At 39.2% G+C, this 17,745-nt stretch overlaps 2 protein-coding genes across 3 annotated transcripts in view; both read left to right on the top strand.

The window, feature by feature from the left end:
• The first annotated feature begins 487 nt into the window (after positions 1-487).
• On the top strand, positions 488-13,938 carry emc1 (ER membrane protein complex subunit 1). Of its 2 annotated transcripts, none has more exons than XM_083569964.1 (21): positions 488-651; positions 1,369-1,496; positions 2,175-2,240; positions 2,322-2,415; positions 2,497-2,625; positions 2,707-2,833; positions 3,789-3,944; positions 4,041-4,208; positions 4,295-4,366; positions 4,443-4,541; positions 4,634-4,730; positions 7,062-7,178; positions 7,769-7,968; positions 8,142-8,291; positions 8,531-8,692; positions 8,781-9,038; positions 9,381-9,554; positions 10,952-11,162; positions 11,265-11,349; positions 11,429-11,558; positions 12,359-13,938. In XM_083569964.1, exons 1-21 carry the CDS (start codon positions 560-562, stop codon positions 12,536-12,538), a joined length of 2,895 nt encoding a protein of 964 aa, XP_083426090.1. In that variant the 5' UTR covers positions 488-559; the 3' UTR covers positions 12,539-13,938. The 2 variants fall into 2 exon arrangements, with proteins under 2 accessions (XP_083426090.1, XP_083426089.1); XM_083569963.1 differs by having other exon boundaries at positions 7,062-7,190.
• A 1,671-nt stretch (positions 13,939-15,609) lies between these two features.
• Positions 15,610-17,745, top strand: part of LOC310741755 (E3 ubiquitin-protein ligase UBR4-like) — a 49,296-nt gene continuing 47,160 nt past the window's right edge. Inside the window, exon 1 of the mRNA XM_083569960.1 lies at positions 15,610-15,769. Coding sequence (XP_083426086.1) covers positions 15,645-15,769 — 125 coding nt within the window. The 5' untranslated portion in view covers positions 15,610-15,644. The remainder of the gene's footprint in view (positions 15,770-17,745) is intronic.

The raw sequence follows: 17,745 nt of genomic DNA, 5'->3' as shown, positions 1-17,745 counted from the left end.
TCTGTTAATCAACTATTCACTTTGAAATAAAATACAAAAGAGTCTCAGGCACGCCTATTCTTCTGTGCTCTTCTTTTACTTCACGTGATTGCGCATATAAATGACGTCACACACACACATTCTTACAATATGGTCTGTCACATGCTGATGACTCTATAACACACTGTACCAGTCTGGGTTCTTCGGGGGTAGCCAAAAAAAAGTGCCTGAATATAAATATAGTTGGCGTTTTGTTCACAAACAAATCGATGTTTTATAAACTTTTACATGTTCTAGTAGTAATATAAAGCCGATTCTGATTCTGAATATCAGAATATTAGTTTATGATCTGAATCACGACAAAGAGAACTCATGTTCCCAATCAGTTTTTTTTTAAAGTCTCTAATCAAACATTGTGTTTGTCACTTTTAAACTACATATTTCACTAGTTGATGTCCCTTTGGTTATAAACGAGTCATTTGCTCCTTATGTTCGGTTATAAATCTGCTCAGGCATAGGCTGTCTCACTTGGTTTGGGTCCAGAACCGCAAGGAATATCGGGAGCTGAGCCTCTGCAGCAATGGCTGTCTATCTAGCCAGGTTATTTATTTCGTTATATTTATTCTACTTTACCGGAGCCGTCTTCGAAGACCAAGTGGGGAAATTTGATTGGTACGTATACATGTTCAACACGAGTATCTTGCTGTTGCTTTTACGACTCTTATTTGTGCTTTGCAGGAGCCCAGTAAAATTACCGGTGCTTCAGAAAAGCACAGTGCAATGTAGCGGTTGAGTGAAAGGTGTTATTTTTCCTACCCGCATTCCAAATATTTCCGCCTTAAGTTTCTAGATTGAATAGGAATCCCGGGTGGCTAATTGGTGCGTCCTTACTGCAAGGATGAAAAGCAGCCAATCAGATTGCAGGAGGCGGGATTAGACACGAAGCGGGTGGGAGAAATATCAGGCGAGCGTGCATGCGCGCCCCCCCACCTGCTAAACCACTACTGTATATAATCCTATATCGTAAATGTCGACGAGATGTCTCCACTGCGCATGCGCGTCTTGTGATACCTGTCCGGCATAGATGAATGAGACTGAGTGGACTCATGTTTCCATGGAGTCTGTCGGTGCCATCAGAGGGCGGGTCTGATGTCATTTTTACATGTAAAATGTGATCCTAGACCCTGACATCAATCTGTGTGTCAGTTTCTGTTGATCCATGCCACTAGATAGAGCTATATTGTCCTGCGCTTTATACCATGTGACAGCCCTGGATGCTTATGAAGGCTTTAAATGTGAATCACAAGATTTGTTAGCTGTATATTGAGCATCAGTAGCATCAGAAAGAACATTTTTGTTTATTGCCTCTTCTTCTTCTTCTTCTTTCAGGAGACAGCAGTTTGTTGGTGAGGTGCGATTCGCACACTTTGACAGTCAGTCCCAGGCGTCGAAAAAGCTCCTGGTTGCAACAGAAAAGAATGTTTTTGCCTCTGTCAACTCCAGAAGTGGAGAGCTTTGTAAGTACTTTTCCTTGTGTTCCAAAATTCCTTTGAGTATATATTTTTTTTTATCACAAGGGCATGTGATACTAGGCTGAATGTACACATGAATTAAACAGAAGTCTTTAAATCACTTCAGTAAATTTTGGCAGCCAAACATTACATCATCTATATATTTTTTTTGTTGTTCCTGTTGTGAACGTTTATATAATCATTCATGTTGTAGCAGGTCGAAACAGTTTATAAGGTGTAATATGCAGCTTATAAGCAAAAAGGCTTCATTTCTACAGGCTTGTCTGTGACCAACCTGAAGCCGCTTTACTTCTGACTTTCACAAAGCTCTGACACTGAAGACTCTACCCTTATCATAAATAAATATCCCCTCAAAGAAATCATCACCAAATACACACATGCATGTTGTTATTAATATAGAATAAAAAAAAAATATTGCCTCTATTGAAACCTTGCAGCCGAATCTACTGTCAGCCCCAAACTGATATACACGAATTTAATCATCAGCTTCTGACCAATCAGAATTAAGCACTGTGGAATAAATTATTTTCAACTTCTCAAGTGTATATATTTTCCCACTGTAATTTAAAGTGCTAATATGAGCTGTAACAATCATAATCAGTGGGATCAGTGTGGAACGAAAACTTGTCTGCCTTGTCAAGAAAACCCTGTTTCTAATTGCAGTCTGGAGACATGTGGACCAGCAGGGACCTGAGGGACACATAGATATGCTTCTGGTTCATGGCCAAGGTAACGGTGAATGCATTTGAATCGTGACTGTGCCATTTATGGTGAATGTACTGCTCTAATCCTTTCCTTTTTCTCTTATAGATGCTATTGTGGTTGTTGGGAACGGACGTCTACTGCGTTCGTGGGAGAGCAACATCGGTGGCCTGAACTGGGAGACAGTCCTTGAAACTGGAAGGTTGGGTTCTAGCGAGTTTTGAATTTTAACTTCATGGTTTCAAGCACAGAGTAACACAGCATGTTTTTTTCTTTATTTTAGCTTTCAGTCTGCTGTGTTTGTTGGAGTGCAGGACCTGGTGAAGTACGTGGCAGTGCTTAAGAAATCTGCTATCTCTTTGCATTACCTCTCCAATGGCCATCAGAAATGGGTGGAAAATCTCCCGGACAGGTAAAACGATCAATTCCACTGATTTTTGTGAGCTTATGTAGACATGTGCTATAATGATTATAATGTTTTTGCATCCCGCAGTGACACTGTTCAGTATCAGATGGTCTATTCTGGAGGAAATGGACCGCTCTTTGTTCTGGGCATGGTTCCTAACTCTCATATAGTTATCGTGGAATATAACATTGAAGATGGAGAAATAATGAAACAGGTAAAGTGCTGATTATGGCTCATGCAATTTTTTAGTGACTCTCTATTTTTAAATGAATTAGGCTTAGTATTTAGTTTTTATGACAGTGGAGATTACAAGATGCTAAATGATAGATTTTTCTTCCTGCCTGTGTATACGTGCTAACAATATGCCATATATGATGTCATGACGTGTATTAAAGCCGTGTCATAAATCAAACCATATAAACAAAAATATAATATAAGCAATTTATATACAATAAATTTTTATATAAACTTCTCTGTCTTGTTGATATAAAAATTTATTGTATATAAATTGCTTATATTATATTTTTGTTTATATGGTTTGATTTATGACACGGATTTAATACACGTCATGACATCATATATTTGTTTTTGTTTGGTTACTGAATGTCATTACAACATGGTCTAATTATTGGAGAAACTAAGGTTAGAGGTTATGCTTAATGTAATGCTGAATGGTTTGGATCCATGTAGAATGATTTGAATAGACCACATTACTGTGAGTAATAAGTTATTTAGTTTAAAATGCTATAATATTATAACATTAATTATATAAATAAGTCAGAGAATCTGAGAATAATGCAGTCTCACAAAACAGAAGCCACTGAACCAAAAAGTGGAAACTTGCAAAAATTCAAAAATTAACAAAAAAAAAAAATATATATAGCAAGAGATGACGTGAAATCCTTAGAGACTAATGGAATGCATCACATTTAAAATATGTATATGATTGTTTCACTGTTAATACCCTATTTTTTTTTTAAAAAGTGATTTTTATTTTTTTTTTTTTGCTGCATGGTCCTGTCAGTGTCATAATTTTAGAGAAATGGTTTCCAAACTTAAGCAGTAAACTTGATATAAGAGAATTTTTTTTAAGTTTTATTGTTTAATTATTTTACATGTGTAAGCATAAGTGATTTTATTAAAAAAAATATAAAAAAAATTTTCCCCAGAAATCAGTAGATACCCCGTGGTTGAGCAGCTTACAGTCCAGCTGTGTGATGGTTGGTCCTGGAATGCTTTTATGTGTTGACCCAAGCACAGAGTCCATGTACACCTTTCCACTGCAATCTGCGGAACAGCAGAAAGTGACCCAGATTCCCCTCCAGGTCACATTTCATTTACACCGATTTCCTCCCTATTCTGTCTTTGTTCTGAAGTTTATTCTACACTGTTACTCTATTTGTTGTGTTTTCTCTTTCCAGACCGTGGGCCTAGAGGTGACTTCAGGATTTCAGCCACGTTTGATCTCCACTCAGCCTCACCCTGCGCGTCCTCCTCTGCCTGAATTCCTTATGCAGCTCGGGCCGGATCATCACGCCCTGCTGCAGCTTAACGCTGGCACCCTCACTCTTCTCAGAGACTTTAACCCGGTGCGCCGATCACATTCGAATAATATTTCTATTTATTCAATTTCTACTCAGTGCACCTGTTCTCACAGTTTTTTTTTTTCTTCCAGTCGTACCTGGTTGCTTTTGCAAATACGGGTGACAAGATTGTGGTTGCTGTTATGTCGCCAAAAAACGAAACAGTGAGTATAGAAGATGCAGAAAAGTGGCAAATGTTGAAAGTAGAAATTGCTGTAATATGTTTGTGTCTATTTCAAGGCATGCACGATCAACCTGTTCAGTTCTGATGCAGGAAGGAGGCTCCTTGATACCTCCATCACATATTTCCTGGATCCCAATGGAGGGAAGCCGACTAGGGTACTTGTTTCCAAAAGGCCGTTTTTGGACTAAGAATATACTATTTTTATTAGATATGATTATATCATATGAAAATGTTTATGTTCTTCCAGTTGTATGTCAATGCCTTCCTGAAGAAAGATGACTCTGTGGGCTACAGGGTAATTGTACAAACTGAGGATCTTGTTCTGACTTTCTTACAGCAGCCAGGTACGTTTGCATGAGACCTAAAATTAAAGTCATGTTAACAACACAAATGATAGAACCCCAATACATGGAAAGGCTGGTAAGATTCGATCCCTGCATGAAGTGTCTTATCCAGAGCGACTTACAATTATCTCATTTATACAGCTGAGCAGTTGAGGGTTAAGGGCCTTGCTCAAGGAGCCATCAGCTGCAGAGTAGTGGTGCTGGGATTTGAACTTGCAACCTTTTGAGTAGAAATCCATCTTAACAACTGAGCTACCACTTGATGATTATTTTCCTATAACAGGACACACCAAAGAGATAAATGTATCTTGCACTACTGGGGAAGTGGTAACTCAGTGGATAAGATGTTAATCAAAAGGTAATGGGTTCAAATCTCAGCACCACCAAGTTGCCACTGTTGGGCCCTTGAGCGATGTTTTTGTTTTGCCTAAATGTATAATGTATAACTGAGATAACTGTAGCTACTATTCTGGATAAGAGCATCTGCCAAATGCAATAGTCACACAGCCACACAGGTGGACTATGTTCTGTGTAGGAGATGCAATTAGAAGGAGCTTGGAGACTGTAAGGTGTTGGCAGGGGACTGTGTAGCTAGAGTATTTTGAGCAGCTGATGAACAAGGAAAATATGAGAGAGGAGAAGGTTGGATGGTGTGGAGATCGTGAAGCAGGACATGAATAGGATTAGTAAAGAGGAAGTGAGAGCAGTGATTAAGAGAGTGGAAAGTCTGTTGGACCAGATGACATACCGGTAGAAGCATAGAGATGTTTAGGAGCGATGGCAGTGAAGTTTTTAACCAGATTGTTTTAACAGGATTTTGGATGGTGAGCGGATGGAGTGTGCTGGTAACAATCCTTAAAAATAAGGGAGATATGCAGACTTGCAGTAACTACAGGGGAATAAAGTTGATCAGTCACACCATGAAGTTATGGGAAAGAGTAGTGGAAGCCAGGCCGAGAGAAGAGGTAACAATCTGTGAGCAACAGTATGGTTTCATGCAGAGGAAGAGCACCACAGACACATTATTTGCTTTGAGAATGTTAATGGAGAAGTATAGAGAAGGTCAGAAGGAGTTGCATTGTGTGTTTGTGGATTTAGAGAAAGCATATGACAGAGTGCCGAGAGAGGAGTTGTGGTATTGTATGAGGAAGTCAGGTGTGTCAGAGAAGTATGTGAGGGTGGTGCAGGACATGTATGAGGACAGTGTGACAGCAGTGAAGTGTGCAGTAGGAACATCAGACTGGTTCAAGGTGGAGGTTGGACTGCATCAAGGATCGGCTCTGAGCCCTTTCCTGTTTGCAGTGTGTGACAGGTTGATGGATGAGGTCAGACTGGAGTCTCCCTGGACTATGATGTTTGCAAGTGATATTGTGATTTGTGGTGAGAGTAGGGAGCAGCTTGAGAAGAGCCTGGAGAGGTGGAGGTATGCGCTGGAGAGAAGGGGAATGAAATTCAGTAGGAGTAAGACAGAGTACATGTGTGTGAATGAGAGGGAGGGCAGTGGAGTGGTGCGGTTGCAGGGAGAAGAGGTGGAAAAGGTTGAGGAGTTCAGGTACCTGGGGTCAACGGTGCAAAGTAATGGAGATTGTGTTAGAGAAGTGAAGAAAAGAGTGCAGACAGGGTAGAGTGGGTGGAGAAGAGTGACAGGAGTGATTTGTGATAGAAGGATATCTGCAAGAGTGAAAGGGAGCTGCCAGGATGGAGGAAAAGATGAAGGCCAAGGAGGAGGTTTATGGATGTGGTGAGGGAAGACATGGAGGTAGTTGGTGTGAAAGAGGCAGCTGTAGATGGCAGGGGGGTATGGAGATGGATGATCCGCTGTGGCGACCTCTAATGGGAGAAGCCAAAAGAAGAAGCACCAACTTGTAGCATCATACTCAAAAAGACTTGAGGCTGTAATTGGTGCCAAAGGTGCTTCAACAAGTATTGTGCAAAGGCTGTGAATACTTATGTACATGTAATCATGTAATTTATTTATTTTTTTTAGTACATTTGCAAATATTTCAAACACACTTCTATCATGTTGTCATTATGGGGTATTGTTTGTATAATCTGAGGAAAATATTAAATTGCACAGTACATGTACAACAGAAACTGAAACTTTATAGTACTTGAGAAAAATTTCTAGGTGTCAAACATAATGTGAAACATTTTATGGAAAGTGTAAGTTACTTTTGTATTTTTATTTTTGTTTCTTTTACCCTTAAATCTAAGAACATGGAATACATGCAACAGAGTAAGAATACCAGTTGTTGTATGTAGTTGCACCAGGATTCCTGTAAAACATAAACTAAAACATTGGTTCTTTACAAACACGTTTTCAATGTGCAGGTCGGGTAGTGTGGACCCGAGAGGAAGCCCTAGCTGACGTGGTTACTATGGAGATGGTCGACTTGCCCCTTACTGGAACACAGGCTGAGCTGGAGGGCGAATTCGGGAAGAAAGCTGGTAATGTTCAGTGTGATGATTATAATGATCATTGTCTTAACTTTGTGTTCTCTTTGTTCTCGTGAATGCGATTCTGGTTCGGTGCATTTCAGAATGTTTGCCTGTGTACACTACTTATATATATCTACCGTTTTCTGTTTCACTTCTCTAAAAACCTGATATAATAACGCAAGACTGAATGTTCGTACATATTATACTGTCTTGAATATTGTGAGATTTTGAGCTTTGTAACGCTGCCTTTTACTCACTGCTTATCCTCACTAATGCACTAGACTTTCATCTGTCCAATGCACTGCTGATTTTTCTTGTGCCTTCTTTATATTTGTCTTTCCTTTCGCTCTTGCATTCTGCTGCACTTGGATCCAGCTATTCAAGGTAATTTGCTTCTGCATTTGTTTTAACACTGTGCCGTTCACGTGTCTAAATGATTGTCTTTGTTTGCTACACATTACTTGCTGTAGCTAATATCATTTTTGTCTGTTTTGATATTGGGACAATATTCAGTGATTTTCTGGTAGTATTTAAAAGTGACTCGGGCAAAATGTAATAAATCAGTAAGTCTTATGTCTGTTATAATGTTATGTCTGCAGATGGGCTTTTAGCCATGGTTTTAAAGCGACTCTCGTCCCAGTTCATTCTTCTACAGGCCTGGGTTGGCCATCTGTGGAAACTTTTCTATGACGCCCGAAAGCCTCGCAGTAATGTGAAGAATGAAGTCGCTATCGAAACCTTGTCACGGGACGAATTTAACCTTCAGAAGATGATGGTGATGGTGACCGCGTCAGGGAAGGTATGAGGCTTTATGGATTTAGAAGAATATTTTTTGCATAATATTTAGTTCATGTAGAATTTGATGTTTCATAGTAGTGTCTTAAGCTCTTGAATGGAGGTTAAAGATGAAATGAAATAAAAGGTTATATTTTACTGAACTAAATATTGGTTGTGCTCTTTTTATTTCCTCAGCTGTTTGGCATTGACAGCAAGTCTGGAACCATTCTGTGGAAGCAGTACTTGGTGAATGTCAAGCCCAGCTCTGTTTTTAAACTGATGGTGCAACGGACAACTGCGCACTTTCCTCATCCACCTCAATGCACTCTTCTCATTAAGGATAAGGTACATAGTAGTATGTTTAAAATGTCTTAATTATCTATAACACAGTTTTTGCATATCTTACAATGAACCTCTTTGTGTCTAAAACCTTGACACTTTTGTAACATATGACCTTAACCTGACTTAACCCTAAGCATTTCAGTTTGTAATCTAGTATCCGCTGTTAAAATGTCTGCGATACTCCTATCTTACATTTGCAAGTCAAATATTTTTCTTATTAATTTTTTTATTTTTTAAAATAGGACACAGGTCTAGGAAACCTTCATGTCTTCAATCCTATATTTGGCAAGAAAAGCCATATTGGTGTTCCAGTATTGTCCAGACCAGTCCTTCAATTCCTGCTGCTGCCAATAATGGATCAGGACTATTCCAAAGTCCTTCTTCTGATAGACGATCAGTATAAGGTCCGCCTCATTGTATCCATCGAAATTTTGACTTTTTGATAAAAGAAAAAAAAAAAAACCTGAACCAGCCTGTCTGTCTGTTCAACAGGTCACAACTTTTCCATCCACTAAGAACGTCTTGCAGCAATTGCAAGAGATGGCGTCTTCCATTTTCTTCTACCTGGTAGACTCCAGTCAGGGCAAACTGTCTGGTTTTCGTCTGCTGAAGGATTTGTCTACTGAACTCATCTGGGAGGTGGTCATCCCTACTGATGTGCAGAAAATAGTGGAAGTGAAAGGCAAGCGTGCTAATGAGCACGTCCACTCTCAGGGCCGGGTCATGGGGGACCGCAGTGTGCTTTATAAGGTATTGCTGAGCTCATTATCGTATACACACACACACACACACACACACACACACACAAATATAGTAATATTGTTAGGTCTAGTCCACACTAGTCATGGCTAAACTCCTATCAATTTCTTATCCATAGACAAAAATGGGAGAAAAAGCACTAGAATTACATGTATTAGACACCTAGTACACATTTTATTGTGTACAAGAAACTTGTATGTAGGATACGGATCGCTGTTCAAATGTATCATTTGGACCTGCACTCAAAATATTTTATGTACGTACTTTATGTACAGTCAAAGTGTAAAAAAATTGCCCTCTAATTTATTCTATTTAATGCATCTTCCCTTCTAGTATCTGAACCCCAACCTGCTTGCAGTGATAACTGAAAGCACAGACGCACATCAGGAGCGCAGTTTTGTGGGGATTTTTCTTATTGATGGCGTGACTGGCCGTATTGTCCATGAAGCTGTGCAGAGGAAGGCACGAGGACCTGTTCACTTTGTGCACTCGGAGAACTGGGTAGTGGTGAGTATACAGACTTCAACCTTTTTTTGTTGTCGGTAAATCTATAAAATCTGCCTGTTACAGGTAATAGCTGTAGTATAGGTGGAAATACTACACTGGGTTGGCAAGTCATCTAGGCCAAAAAACACTTGGATGTGCTGTGCTTGCCCATTAACTAGTCTGAAAAGTGGCCCCAAACCTAATTTAACTCCAAAGTATGACTTATTGTGTGTGCTAATACAGCTTGTAGGGGTGACTTTATTTAAAACATAGTCTTTATCTTTTCTAATGATGTCTCTAATAATGAAGCATGGTATCAGTTTTTTTGTCTTGGTTTGCTGGTTGTATTAGGAATAGCTGTTTGTTATTTCTTAGATTTGTTCAGTTTGTCTATTGGTTATTTGTAATAGAAGGGTATCTGCAAGAGTGAAAGGGAACATTTATAGGACTGTGGTGAGACCTGCGATGTTGTATGGTTTAGAGACAGTGGCGTTGGCAAATAAAAAAAAAAAAAGGAGGCGGGGATGGAGGTGGCAGAGTTGAAGATGGGGCGTGGGATGAGGATGGACAGGTTTAGAAATTAACTTATTAGAGTGACCACGCATGTAGGATGTTTTTGAGACATGGTGAGGGAGGCACGATTGAGATCTGAGTTTGGTGATGTGCGGAGGAGGGACATGGGGTATATCAGTAAAAGAATGCTGAGGATGGAGCCCCGAGGCAGGAGGAAAAGAGGAAGGCCAAGGAGGAGGTTTATGGATGTGGTCAAGGAAGACATACAGATTTAAAAGAGGCAGATGTAGAGGACAGGATGGTATGGAATCTGATGATCCACTGTGGTGACTTTTAACAAGAGCAGCCGAAAGAAGAGGAAGTATTTAATTTTGTCTACTAGTAGATTAAATTGCTTTAATCGTATTATCTATACTGTGGAGGAAATAATAATTTGATCCCCTGCTGATTTAGTACATTTACCCCCTTACAAAGAAATGATTCCTTCTAGAGTCTAGAATTTTTATGGTAGGTTTATTATCAGAGAGAGAGACAATATAAAAATATCATAAACAAAACATTAAAGAAAGGTTATAAATTCATTTGAATTTGATCCCAGCAAGAATTGTTCCCACAGATGCAAATTAGTCCTGTCCCTTTGGAAAGTACTCCTAATATCAACTCATTATGTGTATCAAAGACATCAGTCACAGAATCAACCTCTTTTATTCAAACCTCTCCACCACCATGAGCACGACCAAAGAGCTGTTAAAGGACGTCAGGGACAAGATGTGATCTCTTGAAATTAGGAGTACTTTCTTGAAGGGACAGGACTAATTTGAGTGTGTGGGAGTAGGAACCCTTGCTGGTTGGTAGGGGATCAAATACTTATTTCTATGTGTATTTTGTGCTCTTTTTTACTCTAGTATGCATACTGGAACACCAAGTCAAGGAGGAACGAGTTCTCTGTGCTCGAGCTCTTTGAGGGAATGGAGCTGTATAACAGCACAGTGTTCAGTTCTTTGGATCGACCTCACCCACCTCAGGTCCTGCAGCAATCCTACATATTCCCATCTCCTATCAACACTCTAGAGGCCACACTAACTGAGAAGGGCATCACCAGTCGTCACCTGCTTGGTCAGTTCAGCTTCCTTTGATATAGTGTGAACCACAGAACTTCTCAGTGGACTCTGAAGTTAAAAAACTATTTCTTTCTTTTGTTTATTTTATTTTTTTTAGTGGGTCTCCCATCAGGAAATATCCTGTCTTTACCGAAGATGTTTCTTGACCCACGGAGACCAGAAATGGCCTCAGAGCATAGCCGGTAAACACTGAACTCTTAACATTGTACAGTTATTAACTGATTGCTCGTTTGTTTTAACTAAATTATTTTAATTTTTTAGAGAGGAAAATCTAATACCATATTCTCCTGAAATGCCCATTCGCACCGAGTGGTTTATTAACTACAACCAAACTGTGGCAGGAGTAAGAGGTATCTACACTGCCCCATCTGGCCTGGAGTCTACATGCCTGGTGAGTCTTTTCTCCTAATTCACAAGACATGATTTAACCAAATACAGTACATAGATCATAAAGTTTATGTTCCTTACTTGAAATGATGATGATTGATAGTTAATTTTATCTTTAATGTGCTTAGTGATCATGTATAGTACAGTAGCGTGCAGAAGTCTGTGTACTCGTATGACAAAAATGAACACATTTATTAGCATATAGACATTTGGTTTTGGGTTCCACAAATGAAAACCAAAATCCTTCATTGCAAAAGTTTCTATGCGTATGTAATCTGTAAAAACTTGCACTGTTGGCACATTTGTGGGTGTTAGAAATATGGAATATATAGAAAAATCCTGCATATCTCTAAGACTGCTAAATACACTTTCCTAGAAGCACGTGTTTTATAAAGTATCAAAAAATGTAGTACACACGGAGAGGGAGAGCGGCAACACAGTACATTTACAGTAAGCGATTCGATGCATGTACAGTAGATAGAAAACAGTTTTAAACACAGTTATAACCAAATCCATTATGTTAAACCTTTGAATGGCTAATTGGACACTGCTCCATGTCTATGAAGGTTTTAAATCCTACAAGATATACGATTTCCCCCTCTTCAACTTTGTTTTGGATTACACCCATATTTAGGAATAATTTGCTCATTTCTATTTTGCAATTCTTTTACACTGTCAGGATGGAAACTTTTTTAGTGAGGTAGATGCCTAGTAAAGTTAAGTCCGTTTAATTCAAGAATCCGTCTCTGTTCTGCAGCATTACATTTCATAAAAACTTACATTTTCTTCCTTTCCTTTCTGCAGGTGGTTGCATACGGCCTTGATCTCTACCAGACCCGAGTTTACCCTTCCAAACAATTTGATGTGCTTAAAGACGATTATGATTATGTACTGATCAGCAGCGTGCTGCTCGGTCTATTCTTCGCGACCATGATCAGCAAGCGGCTGGCGGAAGTCAAGTTACTTAATCGTGCATGGCGATAAAACACAGCTGTTTAACCTGACAGCTGCACTCTTCCTAAGTCATGTGATTGACACATTGGTGGCAGTAGACCAGCTGATGCCCATGCTCGACTGCAAGGTTACAGTGAGAGTACAGTGAAAAACAACTGTTCCTGATGATTGTTTTATTAAAGAAAGGCTTACTGTCATTAATGCAAGAAAAGTATAAATAGTTTCCCCACTTCATTCTTCAATTATTTATTGTACATTTAGACCCGTTATCTATGATTCTAAAAAAAATTTATTCTCGATGGGATGTTCACTTTCCACTGGGATAACATTGATGCAATGATTTAATGCAAATTAATTTATATAATGTTTGTGTGTATGCTAACGTTGGTCTCTTTATATGAATACCTCTTAAAAAAAAAAATAGCTTCACAGGTAGACTCTGCTGTTTGTAACTTTAACCATTTAGCATTTTGGATGCTAAAAACTACATACTGATCATTATTGTTTTAATTTAGGACCCGAGTCTGCTTTTACACCCAAAAAAAAAGTCTTTAAATGTAGAGGAATTGTCAACCCTTTGAGAATGTAAAATAATTCATTAATTTTGAATTTCGAGGTAGTCATTAAAGTTCAAATGTTTTGCTGTAGGATTGAGATTCTATTGTTTGTTTTTGGTTTTTTTTGTTGGGGGGGGGGGGTGACATGCCAACCATCTGTACTACAGTAGGTCTTGAAGATCTGAAGTTCCTTCAGTTTTTTTTATTTTATTATTTTTTTTGCAAACTTTTTTTTTTTTTTACTTTGGGATGGTGTGTGCTATTGGTTACATTGCTGCCAAATAGCTCCAGGATCCCTGTTTTGATCCAGAGCTTCAGTGTCTGTCTTTAATGTGAAGTTTTGTGTCTGTGTTCACATTTGTGTCTTTTTGGGTTCTCTAATTTAGACCTACCACCCAAAACCAAAGGTGGTTTGGCTACACTAATTTGGTCCCCGGTGTGAGAGTGTGCGCACATGGTGTGCTATGATGGATTAGTGTGTACAAAGTGTATTCCTGCTTAAAAATCCCCTATTTTTCAATTAACTGCCTCCAGTATCTTTATTTTAACATGCATCTCTATTATAGTTCAGTTTAGATTCAACATCAAGGCTTATTAAATGTGAAACGCTCTATTGCAGTTGGTCTCAAGTACTGATTTATTTGATGTAAGATGCACTAGACTGATTAATTGCATGTTGGAGCCATCAACTTTAGAGTTTGGGTATGAAAAATTGGGTTTGCTGGATTGGATAAAATTTATTTATTTATTTATTTTAATTTTTTTTTTTTTTTTTTTTTTTTTGTGTAATTTCCAGAACACAACAGTAATGTAGTCATTTGAAATCCATCCCTGTTGATTAACAATAATAAAAATAAAAGATTATAAACACCATCTAACCTTTTGCTCTCTTTTTCATCATACAATGCACCTGAAAAGTATTCACAGCGCTTCACTTTTTACACAGTTATTATTTTAAAATTTATATTTATATATATTGCAAAACAGATTAAATATTATTTTTGTAAAAATTCTACAAACAATACCCCATAATGACAATGTGAAAGAAGTTAGTTTGAAACATTTGCTAATGTTTTAAAAATAAAATAATTCTCATTTATTCACAGCCTTTCCCATGACATTCACAATTGTGCCCAGGTGCATCTAGTTTCTACTGCTCCATCCTCGAGATGTTGCTACACATTAATTAGTGTCTACCTGTGGTAAAATCAGTTGTTTGGACATGGTTTGGAAAGGCACACTTCTTTGATAAGGTCCCACATTTAACAGTGCATGTCTGAGCACAAACCAAGCCATGAAGTCCAAGGTATTGTCTGTAGACCTCTGAAACAAGGTGTACCAAGGCACAGATCTGGGGAATGGTTGGTGGAAAGAAACATTTCTGCAGCATTGAAGGTCTCGATAAGCACAGTGGCCTCTATCATCCGTAAATGGAAAACGTTTGGAACCAACAGGACGAAACCATGCACGGTTCATCACCTGGTCAATACCATCCTGAAAGTGAAGCATAGTGGTGGTGGTGGCGGCGGCGGCATCATGTTGCTGGGATGTTTTTCAACAGCAGGTAAATTGGGGACTAGTCAGGATCGAGGGTAAGATGAATGCAGCAATTTACAGAGACATCCTTGAGAAAAACCGTCCAGAGCTCTCTGGACCTCAGACTGGGGTGACGGTTCATCTTCCAACAGGACAACAACCCTAAGCACAAGATAACAAAGGAGTGGCTATCAAACAACCGCGAGAATGGCATGGCCAACCTGATTGAGCGTGAAAGGTTCTGTAAAGAAGAATGGGGAAAAACTGCTAAAAATGTGTACCAAGCTTGTTGCATCATACTAGAAATAAAAAAACTTGAGGCTGTAATGTGTGCCAAATGTGCTTCCACAAAGTATTGAGCAAGGGCTGTGAATAAGCACTGTATGTACACATGATTTTTTATTTTTTCAATAAATTTGCAAGGATTTCACACTTCTTTTACGTTGTCATTATGGTGTATTGTTTGTAGATTAAAAAAAATAATTTAATCTATTTGGGGAAAAGGCTGTAAAACAATATAAAGCACTATCTCTGGATCGCACTGTAAATATCTTGTTAGCACCACCTACCGGTCAAAAATCTCAATTTCTTCTTAAACTCAGAGAATTCAGTGCTGTCTGTGGCCAAAACATGAACCTACAGATATATGTGTGTGTGTGTGTGTGTGTGTGTGTGTGTGTATGTGTATATATATACACATACACAGACACACACACACACACACACACATACTGTATATTTATATATTTATTTACATATATATATATATATATATATATATATATATATATATATATATATATATATATATATATATATATATATATATATATGTTTTATATCGTTTGTGTGCAAGCAATTTGCCAAGTTTTTGCTAAGTACAAATGGTGCCATTAAGGTTTAAATGAAAAAAAAACCTACCGATTAAAACAGGAAGAAATACTGTATGTTTTACATGTTTATGTATGACGACACATCCTGTTGTTGCGCGTGCGCTGATTAACCTCATTTCCTCCGCCAGCCTCTAATAGAGCAGTCGCAAGATGGCGTCGAGTGGAGGAGACGGAGAACTGGAGTGGACCGCGGCAGTGCGGCCGCTCTTATCCGCGTCCTACACGGCTTTCGAAACAAAAGAGCTACCTCAGCTTGTGGGCTCCATTGTGAACAGGTCAGCGCCGTGGCTTACCCGTATGTTCGTGCGTGTCGCCCTGTAGTTACAGCCCTGGCTCGGGGTTTGCGCTAGCTAGCTAAGCTACCCTAATAGGTATTAGCCTTAAGCTACTTGTTGCTAAGGCTCGCTAGCCTGCCACGGCTAGTGCGGGAACAGTTAGCTCAACCTGCTAGCTATCCGTGTTGCGATTCTGCTTCATCATCAGGCCGAGTAGCAGAGCGCTGCTTGGGCTGTGTCGAAGAAAAACAACCCCGTGTCTGTTTTCAGCTTGTCATTCGTTTAGTTGTGCAAACGAACCATAAATCTGTTGCTCTCACGTCATAGTTTGTCAATTTGCTGGCGTCATTTTAAACAGTCACCGTTTTTTAGCTTCCTGCCTTGCTAACGGTTAGCATGCTAATGTCAGGAATATGTAAGGCAAAGGAAAGGGGAACGGTGTCCAAGCTGCCACGGCGTCCGAATGTTTTTGACGCAAATGTTTGGAAACTGCCCCTTTTGAGACCATATGGGAAACATTAAAGCTTTAAAGAGCGCTAGCTAGTAGGATGACCAGACAGCTAACAAGTAAATCAAGCTAACCTAGCTAGATCCAGTTCCATAGTTTGTTAGGGAGCGCATATGATGCTTGAAGGTTTTATTACAAAATTGTAATCATACGCTGATGATGGGTGCAGTCACGTGTTTGAGTAAATCTAAGTGCCCTGCTGTCAGCTTGCCTAGTTTTAGTTTTATTGTGGTCTGTCTGTGGAGTCAGATCATGTAGCTTTAACCTAATCAGGGGGCTTCATATTCGTGCCCCTGAAGTGCAAGATGACTCATTGCACCTTATTTCTCTCATATCTGTTCAAAAGAAACGTTGACAAGTCATTATTTTTTTGTTACATTCTTTATAAAGACCTGTAAGTCTTTAAACGCTTGAATATGAATACGATCTGCCCAAGGAGGGGAGCGTGTGTGTGTGTGTGTGTGTGTGTGTGTGTGTGTGTGTGTGTGTGTGTGTGTGTGTGTGTGTGTGAGGTAGAGAAAATTAAATGCTTTCTTCGAACACCAGACCATCTTCAATTCAATATACAGTATTATGTAAAATAAACCTCTGACACTGGAGACTCCTTCCTAAATGTTAAAGAAATGACCCCATGAAAAATTCATGTTCTCAAGCTTTATTATTGTTTACCTTAGGTTTTACATATTATCTGATATTTAAAGTTGTTCTGACAAAAATACTCTGTGAGGGACAATGTTTTAGAAGGCAGGTATGATTTGTAAACCATTAATTTGTCTTCAGTAAGTTGAGTAGTTCAGTAACCCTGTCTAGGTTGCAGTGGATCTGCAGTCTATCCTGGGACTTAGTTCTGGATGAGACGTCAGCCCATCACGGGGCTCTCTGCACTACACGCGTTTACACACGTTTATCAACTGCGGATATATTTCGGTATGATTTTATACGGTGGCAGAAAACGTGCATGAGATTCTTCCCTGTAGCTTGTGAGGCAGCAACGTGCCATTCGCAATGACGTAACCCACCTGAATTGTAGCCAGCACCATTATGGTGAGCTGCGATTACAGACAATTCAGCACCCCTTTCTTGCAAATTTCAAAACCCAGCAGGACTTTGGGCTACATTTTTTCTATATAAGCAGCTCTGACAGAATTTTCAGCTCCAAACTTGTATCTAGGCATGCTTTTTTTAAGAGGCCATTTATTGACTCACGCCCAGGGTTTTGTAGGAGTCAGTATGATTTTTGCTGCAGGAGAATCCTCAGGGGGGCGGATTTTGCGCTTTCCTCTTTCTTGGTCATATGCCAAGCTGATATTTTTTGTTTCAGAAGAGAAACTCCTCTGGTAAGGGAGTAACTTCGATAGGTGCTATATTGTAAGCAATGACCACGTTCGCAAAATGGTGCGGGGAAAGGATTGGGTTGCATCACCTCACTGTTTGTTTATTTATTTTTTTTCCCCCTATAACAGCACGT

This window comes from Silurus aristotelis (genome assembly GCF_946808225.1).
Source record: "Silurus aristotelis genome assembly, chromosome: 19".
Lineage (NCBI taxonomy): Eukaryota > Metazoa > Chordata > Actinopteri > Siluriformes > Siluridae > Silurus > Silurus aristotelis.
This window is presented reverse-complemented; position numbering and strand designations above follow the sequence as displayed.